Here is a 10,707-nt window from a genome sequence, read left to right on the forward strand (position 1 = left end):
AATCGCAAAGAACGAGGAAACAGCACGCACACAAATATAACAAATAATTTTTATGCTTAACATTATAATTAACTATAATGTTTATTATTATGATCATTTATTGTTAGTAGCTGCTAAATGTAGTCGTAGTCATAGGCCACAAATCAGAGTTACCTAAAAATTATATAGATATATATGCCGTATACCAGATAGATCAAATGTCTACGCATTGCTTAGTATTACCCCAACCCCTCCCCCAACCCCCCCCCCCCCCCCCCCCCCCCTCCTTACGCATAACAAACATAATAAAAGATCCTCCGAAGAATGAAATATTTTACATTTATAAATTTATGGCGTACACTTTGCAATAATTGTTAAATTTGAGGACAACAGCCACAAGAAAAAAAAGAAGCAACAACAAATAAACCCCTCTTGAATATGCATTTGTATACCCTGTACCTACAATTTGTTGTACGATATTTTTACATAAATATTTATTATATGTAAAATTAAAGCATAGAATTTGACGAATTTCGACGTGAGAATTGAATATATGAATAATAAAGGAACAGGCTGCTACAGTTAATTTCGATTAAAGTATAAAAACGAATATCCTAGATTACGATGAGACAACAAATATTTAGATTAAATGCGATTTTCACAATAGTTCAACAATCCACACAAATCCGTAGTGTTTCGTACAGCCCAATTTCGGGTCAATTAAAAACTCTTACTTGTTACGTAAATGTGTTAAACAGTCTCAGAGATTGCATATATATATATATATGTATGTTATATATGTGTATATATATTCCTCAGAATAACAAATATACATTGATGGTAAACAACTATTTTTTTGTAAACTAAGTATACGTGTATCAAGAAAAAATATATATTATATTTGATTTCTGCCCGAAATATGCTCGCAGAGTCAGGAAGAAACCTCAGAGTCAATAGAAAGAGCAGTCTAAAAAAAACAATTGTTAAACTTTAAACATATTTACACATAAACTATATCAATATTTAACATATACAGTAAATTGAATGTATTTTTGGATGTCCTTATTGCTGCAAGTCCAAAAAATTAGAAATCAAAATTTGAAGCGTATCAATTAATTGTTATCAAGAACTCATTAAATTCAATGCGAAAATAGTTACACTTTCAACTTTCCCCAAATTTGTTAAATGTTTAAAATAAATTCGAGTACACATTATTTTAATCGACCAGATCTTCTATATATATATATATACATATATATATAGTATAATTATTGTTATAGTTCATAGTTAAAAGGTATCACAAAAATTTTCTTAAGAAACTTGTGTGCTTTTGTTGTTTTTTTTTTTTTTTTTTTTTTTAATATACATATATACAAAAATATATATTTGCTGTATCTTTCCGTTTCTAAACCAAACCTCGAAACTCGTCTTCTTGATGTGTATGTGAAAAATGAAAAATAAAAACAAATCTACATGTATACATGTTTTAATTACTTGTCGGGAATTCAAGAGACTGCCCATGTTCAGAATCAGATGCGTAGGCCGATGCGTTCCTTGGACGGCTTCGACTTGGACTCCAGCGACGAGTTGCGTCCGCGTCCCAGCCGCTTGCGCAGGACCATTGCTTTGAAGCGTGATTCCAAATCATAACCAGGTAATATGAGGTTCTCCTTCATCAAAAGCGAGGACCACAGCCAATTTGATGGCGAGCACTGTGGCAAACCAAGTGTCACACAATGGCACAATCAACACGCTTAACATATACGTTGGGTACTTACGCGTAGTGAGTAGGGAGGCGTGGACATTGGGAGGTGACAACCGAGTCTTGAAATTCGAAATATATTAAAATATTTATTGTATTACAACGATTTGAAGGGTATAATAACAATATTTACAAATGAGCTACTATGATTACAAATATGCCAGGCAATTTCTGCCCAGCCAACTAGAATTTAAACAGAAACTCGGCGGTAGGCAGAGCGCAACGTAAACGATGCGATTGCCGTATCCAATCCGTGCTCACAGCCTGTGGGGGATGCGTAGTGAAATGCTCCTGATACCATTGCTTAAAATCCTGCAGATTCAGTCGGCTAGAACAAACAAGCACAAGGTTAATTCTCTGATGCTCTGACTCGCTAACCAGCTGCCCGCCACGCTGGATGAAGAGCAGCCTGGCCAGCTCATCTGCATTGTGATTATAAAAGCAGGCATGGTGCTTGGCAAATATGTTGTAACTCGCAGTGCCAAGCAGTTGCAGCTCCAATTTGTCCAACTCATGCTCATCCACATGCACAGAGTCCAATTGCGCTTCGCTTATATCCAGCAGCACTTCCTGTAGCTCGTTCAGGCTGCTAAACAGGTCCGTAAAGTTATCACCCAGCTTGTCAAAACTCTTGTCGAACTGCGTCTGCAGCGCATCGGTGGCTGACAGCACATCTCTGGGACGCAGCTCGATCTGCTGTTTTTGGCACACACGCAGCAGCCAATCCAGGCGTAAAATGTCATTGCAGCGCGGCTGTTGCTGCATCAGACGCTCCACCAGATAGACAAGATCACCGGCTATGCAAATGCACTTCGGATCGTTGGGCAATGGATTCTGGACAATGGTGCCGCCATTCTCAGCGGCCAGTGTTTGTAGCTGCTGTTTGCTGTATCCACGTGTGCCGCTCAATATGCAAAAACTGAAGCCCTCAAACAGCTGAGAGCTGTTCGCCAAGGGCTGGACATCATAACGCTTCTCATAGGCAGCCAAGCCAAGGCGGTTGCGTTCGGCCGTCGTCAACTTTATACGTTTGCGTTCCGTAGTAAAGTCATTTAGGTTCGCCTGGCGCTTGTTGAGTTTCTTTATGGCACCCTGGCCCTGCAAAAAGATGGATTAATAATTTTAAAACATTTGATTAACTGTCTCTACATGCTGCATGCCCACGCTACCCACCTGACACAGTTCTGTATACTCCTGCAGCGTCATGCACTCGTTCCACACCTTGTCATCGCGCAGGAGCTGTGTGCGCGGAAAGTGCAGCGACGTGGGTGTATAGAAGGCGCCATTGGGTGTCAAATCCGCTGCCTTCACCTGCAATATGACGGACTTTTCGGGCTGAATCCAAACGTCGGGTGAGCCCTCCTTCTCGTTAGGCTTGTAGTGATACCACAGCGGCGGTGGCTCTGTGCTCGCATTGTGCCAATGTGGCCTCAGCTCATGATGGAGCACGGCGCGCTGACGCGTATTATTGGCCACACAGCCAATGCTGTACACCTCGTCGCGCTCCGTTTCGCCGCCAGGCTTAAGCACGCCCAGCAAAAATGATTCAATGAAGGTCCGTTTCCGGTTGTAAAAGCCACCAATGATGAGCACATCGAACTCGGTTATAAGACCCTCGATATACTGCACATAGAGGAAAATAAGAAAAAGGTTTTTCATAATTCAGTAACGGCAGACTCACATCCGCTTTGTCCTTGTACCAGCCGCCGCCTACACGCACTCCGGGCTTATAGTTTGAGTTTTGCTTTTTAAGGACAATGCCCTCCGCATTGGAGTCAAGCATCTGCTGGAAGAGCGTATTGAAATGCTCTAGGGAACTTATTTTCTGTCCCTTCATTATTTGCAACACGCCCTGCTGTTCGCTGATCAGCTCCTGCAGCTTATAGGTGCGCTGCACGTACGTCATATCCAGGAGGCTCTCCCCGTTCAGATATAGCAAATCATACACCACAAAGCAGGGCCGCCAGCTGCGCTCCGGTTTTAGATGTTTCACATCTGTGTTTTCGCCCTTCTCGCGATAGCGCAGCTGCTGCGTATCCCAGATCATCATCTCGCCATCCAGTATTATAGACTCCATGCCCAGGGGCAGCAGTGGGCGCAGATGGGGCGTCAGTGTGCCGCTCTCGTAGCTGCCGCCAAAACTTTTGGTGTAGTCGGCGCCCTTGCGGGATATATATTTAAATCGTCCGCGTGCATAGTGCAGCTGAAAGCGTTCGCCATCCATTTTGGTCTCTAAATACAGCACATCCGACTCCATAAGCTCCTCGATCTTGCCGGGAAACCTTTCGCACAACATTGGCCTTATTTGATGAAAGGGCTCGATGAAGGTGTTTAATTTAATGACTGCGTTGCTGCCGCTGCTGCTGCTGCCAGTCGGTGCCTCCGGCAAAAGCTTATTGTCCGCGAGCAGCACACAAATGCGTGCCAGATCTGAGCAACGCTGGTACACGTCCTTCGCCAAGGGATGCAGCAAGCCGAAGATTCGCTGCTCGCCAATGCCCAAGCCCATTGACTTGAGCAGAATGCGTATCAGCCACTTTTGCTCCTGGGCGGAGGCCAGCTCCGTAAAGCGTATCAGTTCGCGTTCCTTTACTACAGAAAGAAATGCAAAAATAATCGAAATAATTTGTCAAGCTATTCTTTGCAAATTCCTGCACCAGTTCAGGGAAACCCTTTACCTGGTTGCACGCGGTGCGACTGGACACAGCTCAAAGAGAAAGTGAATGCAGAAAAGATTCTGTAATATATCTAATGAATCTCTGTGGGATCGGCGGTTCCTCCTGCCTTGGGTATACCCTCTGAATATGCATAAAAAATGATGGGTATCTAGCAACTGAGACATTCTACTTATGGTCATTCGTGTCTTTTACATAGACTCCCTACTCTGCTAAGGTTCCGGTGAGTATTTCGAGCACCTACCAGTTGTGTCCTCGCTGGCAATAATGTCGAGCATTTCATGGATTTGCTTGAGCGTCAGGTTGCTGGGCTCATTGTGGCAGCGGGGCAGCAGCACAGCATGCACCACATCAGCATAGTCACGGAACGTAGACATAGCACGATGCTGCAGCCGTATCGCATCATCAGCTGGACGAAACAACAGACATTAATTGGATGTGGCATGGAGTTGACGATGGGATTGGCACTCACAATCTTTGGCTAGCTGCAGAACGCGCGTGTAGAGTCGCCCCAGGGCGGTTATCTGCAGGCCGTAGTTGTCGCGCGAGGTGTCCGCGCCAGGTATTAAGAGACGCAGCACCGGATAAAAACTGCTGGCACCGTCTTCCAGCTGGTTCCCCGTCAGACTGGCACTCTGCCGGAATGTCTCCCGATGTTTGCAGAAGGAATCGTAATAGCGCTTTAGAATGAGCTCCTTGCGCTGCATATTTTTGGCCACCTTAACTCGCTCCATCATTGTGCAAATGTCACGAAATTTTATGGTGCTGGAGATGTCCATGGCGCTTTTATTATGATTTCACCATCAAGAATACAACAAATCGACATGCAAAAACAAATTGCAGTAGGCAAGCGGTAAAATATTTATCGATAAATCAGAATCGATGTCAATATTTTAGAGTCTTTCTTCGTTAGTATCTTGACATTTAAGGTGACCATACTGCTGGAAAGAGACTGTCGTTTGCAACACTGGTAAACATAAGTATAAGTTTTTTTTTCATTTGTTACACTTCAGAGGTTTAATAAAATAAATAAAACAGAAATACAACATGTTGTATTTGGAGGACTATTTAGAGAGTAAGTAGCACAGTAGCAAAGTAAATACTAACAAGCGACTGTCACAAGAAAATGCTCTTCCATTTTTGTTGCAGTGATTGAGCATCTGCCGCAGGAGCTGCGAGACCGTTTCACAGAGATGCGTGAATTGGATCTTGCCGTGCAAAGTAAGTGGATCTGGAGACACATAAACAATATTAAACACTGTTGTCCACACAGATAACATGGACTCGCTGGACAAGAAGTCGCGTCTGTTCTTTCAGCAGTGCAAGCGCGGCGAGCTGCAGCACGAATCGATGGACGCGGAATTCCACAGCCTGCGGGGCGACTACTTCAAGGTAATGGAGGATGCCGATGAGAAAGTTGCCATTGCCACCCAAATACATGAGCTCGTCGAGCGCTATCTGCGTAGACTGGACAGCGAGCTGTTCAAGTTCAAGTGCGAGCTGGAGGCGGACAACAATGGCATCACCGAGATACTGGAGAAGCGCTCTCTGGAGCTGGATGGCAATAATTCCACAGCTGCAACGGCCCTTTTGATGAGCATCAATCAAAAAGAGAATCGTTACTATAACGCAAGCAGCGTTAGCAGCAATAGCAATTTAATGGCTAGCAACATCAACAGCGCCGCCGGCATCATCACCAGCACGGGCAGCACCAGTGGCAGCCTGCTGGTCAACAGCTCCGCACTTAGCAGTCTGTCCGGCAACAATAGCGCAGTTAGCAGCCATCAGCGACATCGCAAGCTGGAGAAGCGGCGCGAAACAATATGCACAGTGCCCGTGCAGGAGAAGCGTCCCAATCTGAATCAGTCGCTGCCAGTGGCACCCGTCAATAACAATGTTGGTGGCAGCCTTGTTAATCCTGTCGCTGGCAATCATGTGAACACGATCACCACACATGTCACACTGCCCGTGGTCGCCACCAATGCCGGCAATACTGTCGCCGCCGCCGCTAATATTGTGCGCCAGCTGCCTACGAATCTCACAGCGCACAGCGTGCTGAGCACCAGTAGCAACAATGCGGCTGTTGCGGCAGCCGCAGCTGCTGCCGCTGCAGCTGCTGCAAACAATACCGTTAACGTTGGGCCCGTAGCAGGCACTGGCACTGGCGCTGGCATGACTGCCAGCCACGGCAACACCACGGTCAGCTATAGTCTGCACCAGCTGGGCGGCGGTGCAGCTGCCTCAAGCGCCATTGCGGCCGCGGCAAGCCAAGCAATTGTGGCCACCCAACAAATGCCGCAGGGACGTCGTACGGCCAGCCTGAAGGCCAGCTATGAGGCCATACATGGCGCTGGCGTCGCTAGCAGTACAGAGTTCTGGTCGGCGGCAGCGGCGCATAATAGCAGCATGCAGCAGCCAGCGACTGGAACGCTGGCCACCGCCGTGCATCATCATCCCCCGCAACAGCAGCAACAGCAGCAGCAGCAGCAGCAGCAACAACATCACCAGCAACATCATCAGCATCATCACGAGAAGAAGCACAAGAAGTAAGTAAAATTCGAACATAATTCTTGGAACGCAGTACTGAATAATGATGATTTTTCAGGAAACTGAATGCCGGCATTTCGATGCCTGGCGGTCTAGCCTACAAATTCTGGGACGGTTCCTCGTCAGGCAACTCAATTGCATCGTCCTCATCGTCGATAAGCGTGGACTCAGTTGATATGCTAGCAAATGCCACCACCGCCGCACCCATACAACACGCCAGTCTCAGCCAAGGCACGCTGGCCATCAATCCCACAACGAATCAACTGGCAACTGCCCATCCGACAGCCGCCCATCCGCCAGCCCCTGTAGCAGCTGTTACTCTGCCGACTGTTAATAGCGTGACGGCGACATCCATTGGGTTGCCCAGCACAACGCTTGCGCCCGGCGCTAATCTAACCATTAGCGAGAACGGTCTGGTTGTCGAGCAAACCAACGAAGGCGAATGGTCATACGATCCGAACGAGCCGCGCTACTGCACCTGTAATCAGGTCTCGTACGGCGACATGGTTGCCTGCGACAACGATGCCTGCCCCTACGAGTGGTTCCATTATCCGTGCGTGGGCATCACACAGCCGCCCAAGGGCAAGTGGTACTGCCCCAAGTGCACGGCTTCCATGCGGCGTCGCGGGAATCGCAAGAACTGAGCTGCACCTCCATCACACATGACATTCTTATAATTAGATGCCTAAAAAGAACTAATAAATAGCCGATCGGCGGAGCGACAACAATCTGCATTTGGCCCACGGTTTAGATGGCCGTGATCTGTGTTGCTTTAGCTTTCTGGAATTGTTTTATTGAGATGATGAAAAAAGAAGCTATTTCAAATTTTTCGACTGTAGACAATAGCCAAGTTTAGATAGAAAATAATAGATATAATGGTAATACTGAGCTCTACTTTTTGTAGATTCATTGAGGTAATTCTTAAACTCAATAGTTGATAACGATTTCTATATATTGCTTTAAAAATATGAATTTATGCATTGAATGGAATTTGAAGCCAAATGGACTGCGCATCAGTTGTTACCAAAATTTGGTTAGTTCAAATTAAAACGTTTCTGCCGATTTATTGAACTAGTTATCGATAGCGATAACATATTTGGTTGCAGGAAATCAAATTGTCAGTAAATCGATAAGCAAAAGTTCCATCTCTACAATTAAGGTGACGGCAGCAGCATTGGCTTTGTCCGAAAACAAACTGCAATAAAAAGAAAATTGTGTTGTGCACAAGCAAATCAATACCGTAACTGCATCTTTACGGTGGTTCAAAATAACGAAACGGTCGCAAAACTACTCATTACGTACTCCCAACGGTTACAAATAACGGCCTCAAAATTGGCAAAATACGGAAAAACAAGAAAATGAGCTACAATGAGAAAAGCGAGGCCATCACAAAAGAGGAATGGCTGCAACGGCTGGAGCAGTTCCCGTTCAAGCAGGCGGACATGAATCGTCTCATCATGAACTATTTGGTGACAGGTAAGCAAAAAACAAACGGCATCTTTGCCCGCTTCGATGTTTATATGAAATCCTTTTATTGTAGAGGGCTTTAAGGAGGCCGCTGAGAAGTTTCAGCATGAAGCGGAGCTGGAGCCCAGCGTTGAGCTGAGCAGCTTAGATGATCGCATATTGATACGGGAGGCAGTGCAGGCCGGGCGCATTGAGGAGGCAACGCACCTGGTGAACCAGCTGCATCCCGATTTGCTGGGCAGCGAACTCTACTTGTTTTTCCACTTGCAGCAGCTGCAGCTCATTGAGCTAATTAGGGCGGGCAAAGTAGAGGAGGCTTTGGTCTTTGCTCAGTCCAAGCTGTCCGAGTCGGGTGAAGAGATCCGTTTCGAGCTAGAGCGCACCCTGGCATTGCTTGCATTCGAAAAGCCGCAAGAGAGCCCCTTCTCCGATCTACTGGAGCAGTCGTACAGACAGAAGATCGCCAGTGAGCTGAACTCGGCCATATTGCGTTGCGAGCACAGCGAGGATTCGACGCCAAAAATGATGTTTTTGCTCAAGCTTATACTGTGGGCACAGTCCAAGCTCGACAGCCGCTCGATAAGCTATCCGAAGATGAAGGACCTGGAGACTGCGCAGGTGGAGCCAAAATGAGCTATAGAAGCGGATGGATATAAAGCGAATGGGGATAATCGCAATAACAATAACAAATGTATAAGCGTGGGAGGGCGTGGCAGTTCTAGAGTGAATGGATGTATGCAATCGAAGCAAATTAATACCAATTTCTATATCTATTTCTATATATATATATATTTTATAAATGTATGCATTAGGATTTTATGTTGCAAAGATTAAAAATGTCTGAAGCTGAATCTGGTTTCGAAGAACAATTAGATAAACGAATGGATCGGTTTTTCTTTTTATTATTGATTAATCTATTCAACGATCACCAGCCGAAGATGAGATCCATTGCCTTGTTCATCAGTCCGGTGCTCTTCTGTGGCACATTGCGGTTGGGTGAGACATGCGTCTCATGCTGGGCATTATTGTAGGACTGCTGTGTCAGTGGTCGTACCTTCGGTCTAAAAGGCACAGGAGCATCTGGTCCAGCCAACTTGGAGTTCTCCTTGTCTATAATGCTCTCGTCGGTGCAGCGAGTGACGCCCACCATAACATTGCTGGCAATGACCTTCAGGTTGTAGTTCAATGCCTTGTCGCTCTCAATGCGCGAAGCGAACCGCACGTGCATCCAGTTGCCGTTCTGCGGCGCATGCACCACATCCACTATTGTGCCGCACATGGTAAAGTGCTGGAGTATCATGGAGCTAGCACCAGGTGAGAAGCCAAAGATTGTTACCCAAAAATCACCGCCGCGTGCTTGCGGTGTGTGTGGCATTGTCATAGGTGACATGTTGGCCCCGAGTGGAGAACAGAGCGCACGCATGGAAGCGTTGACGGCATTGGGCGCATTGGGTACATACGAATCATTCAGCTGCGTCGTTGGCGGATGGCAGCTCTGATTCAGGCTATAGTTCGAGCTGTTCAGATGCGACGTCTGCAACATGGCCAAATGTGTGCGCTGCGGCGTGCCGCACACCTGTTCGCCGCGCAGTGAATCAAACAGTCCCTGAGTGGGAGGACCAGCCTGATGACTGGTATTCGCTGTACCACCACTGGCGCTTCCGCTGGCGCCGGCAAATAGCGTGCGTGTGCCCATAGCTGAGCGATTCAGTTGTTGTTGATTGTTGTTGTACGCCGTTTCCTGGGGCGTGTTGCTGCTTGGAGACGAAGCTGTAGGCAATACGAATATATATATATATATATATATTATTGCTACTATATTTGATAGCTGAGATGTCTGTCACTTACCGAAGCTCACATTATAGCGTCCCAGCTTGGGTGACAGCGTGTTGTTATGGGGCGTCATGGCCTGAGAGTCGCCCATGAGAAAAGGCGGCAAGTATTGGCTTTGATTGCTGCCAGGACTGCTGACGGGACTGCCAAGTGTCATGGGCTCCATTATTTAAAATACTTTACTATCCAACACACAAGAAACAAATAAATAATTAACTAAATATAATAAGCAAGCAGTTAGAACAGATGCAATTTAAAAAATGATGCAGGCATTTAATTCTTTTTGCTGTGTTGAGTACGAGTGTTGCAATGGCAGTTATCGACCATTTCGATATTTGGTGTTTGTAATGTGACAAAGTTAGGCTGACCATGCCTTGCAGGCATTTTTTAGCGCAAGCGCATCAAGTTTTAAGCAACCATCATATCGATAGTGGGGCATCGATT

General features: G+C 46.2%; 4 protein-coding genes across 5 annotated transcripts; 2 read left to right on the forward strand and 2 right to left on the reverse strand.

The window, feature by feature from the left end:
• Nucleotides 1–1,608: 1,608 nt before the first annotated feature.
• On the reverse strand, nt 1,609–5,316 carry LOC115764271 (DNA ligase 4). 2 transcript variants are annotated; one of them, XM_030707196.1, is made up of 6 exons: nt 4,889–5,316; nt 4,661–4,825; nt 3,423–4,333; nt 2,915–3,364; nt 1,758–2,839; nt 1,609–1,691 (listed from the first exon to the last, which is right to left on the reverse strand). In XM_030707196.1, exons 1-5 carry the CDS (start codon nt 5,193–5,195, stop codon nt 1,925–1,927), a joined length of 2,748 nt encoding a protein of 915 aa, XP_030563056.1. In that variant the 5' UTR covers nt 5,196–5,316; the 3' UTR covers nt 1,609–1,691; nt 1,758–1,924. The 2 variants fall into 2 exon arrangements, with proteins under 2 accessions (XP_030563056.1, XP_030563057.1); XM_030707197.1 differs by lacking the exons at nt 4,661–4,825; nt 4,889–5,316 and adding an exon at nt 4,420–4,609.
• An 84-nt stretch (nt 5,317–5,400) lies between these two features.
• On the forward strand, nt 5,401–7,688 carry LOC115764273 (inhibitor of growth protein 3). The gene is made up of 4 exons (XM_030707198.1): nt 5,401–5,491; nt 5,566–5,637; nt 5,690–6,962; nt 7,022–7,688. The coding sequence occupies exons 1-4, from the start codon at nt 5,464–5,466 to the stop codon at nt 7,605–7,607; spliced, it is 1,959 nt and encodes a 652-aa protein (XP_030563058.1). The 5' UTR covers nt 5,401–5,463; the 3' UTR covers nt 7,608–7,688.
• Nucleotides 7,689–8,124: 436 nt separating this feature from the next.
• On the forward strand, nt 8,125–9,292 carry LOC115764374 (glucose-induced degradation protein 8-B homolog). Its single transcript, XM_030707336.1, has 2 exons — nt 8,125–8,439; nt 8,504–9,292. The coding sequence occupies exons 1-2, from the start codon at nt 8,322–8,324 to the stop codon at nt 9,061–9,063; spliced, it is 678 nt and encodes a 225-aa protein (XP_030563196.1). The 5' UTR covers nt 8,125–8,321; the 3' UTR covers nt 9,064–9,292.
• Nucleotides 9,293–9,332: 40 nt separating this feature from the next.
• On the reverse strand, nt 9,333–10,429 carry LOC115764373 (nucleoporin Nup35). The gene is made up of 2 exons (XM_030707335.1): nt 10,279–10,429; nt 9,333–10,200 (listed from the first exon to the last, which is right to left on the reverse strand). Exons 1-2 carry the CDS (start codon nt 10,427–10,429, stop codon nt 9,356–9,358), a joined length of 996 nt encoding a protein of 331 aa, XP_030563195.1. The 3' UTR covers nt 9,333–9,355.
• Nucleotides 10,430–10,707: the final 278 nt, after the last annotated feature.

This window comes from Drosophila novamexicana, unplaced genomic scaffold (assembly GCF_003285875.2).
Source record: "Drosophila novamexicana strain 15010-1031.04,08,12 unplaced genomic scaffold, DnovRS2.1 tig00000820-arrow-pilon, whole genome shotgun sequence".
In the NCBI taxonomy this organism is placed as follows: domain Eukaryota; kingdom Metazoa; phylum Arthropoda; class Insecta; order Diptera; family Drosophilidae; genus Drosophila; species Drosophila novamexicana.

Excerpts from the sequence above, each read along its gene's own strand:
- LOC115764373 (XM_030707335.1), bottom strand. The coding sequence starts at position 10,429 with ATGGAGCCCATGACACTTGGCAGTCCCGTCAGCAGTCCTGGCAGCAAT. Across the intron at positions 10,201-10,278 it reads ACGCTATAATGTGAGCTTCG|CTTCGTCTCCAAGCAGCAAC; the intron begins GTAAGTGACAGA and ends TATTGCCTACAG.
- LOC115764273 (XM_030707198.1), top strand. The coding sequence starts at position 5,464 with ATGTTGTATTTGGAGGACTATTTAGAGA. Across the intron at positions 5,638-5,689 it reads ATTGGATCTTGCCGTGCAAA|ATAACATGGACTCGCTGGAC; the intron begins GTAAGTGGATCT and ends TTGTCCACACAG. Across the intron at positions 6,963-7,021 it reads CACGAGAAGAAGCACAAGAA|GAAACTGAATGCCGGCATTT; the intron begins GTAAGTAAAATT and ends ATGATTTTTCAG.
- LOC115764271 (XM_030707196.1), bottom strand. The coding sequence starts at position 5,195 with ATGGACATCTCCAGCACCATAAAATTTCGTGACATTTGCACAATGATG. Across the intron at positions 3,365-3,422 it reads GGTACAAGGACAAAGCGGAT|TATATCGAGGGTCTTATAAC; the intron begins GTGAGTCTGCCG and ends CTCTATGTGCAG. Across the intron at positions 2,840-2,914 it reads AGTATACAGAACTGTGTCAG|GGCCAGGGTGCCATAAAGAA; the intron begins GTGGGTAGCGTG and ends ATCTTTTTGCAG.
- LOC115764374 (XM_030707336.1), top strand. The coding sequence starts at position 8,322 with ATGAGCTACAATGAGAAAAGCGAGGCCATCACAAAAGAGGAATGGCTG. Across the intron at positions 8,440-8,503 it reads CATGAACTATTTGGTGACAG|AGGGCTTTAAGGAGGCCGCT; the intron begins GTAAGCAAAAAA and ends CTTTTATTGTAG.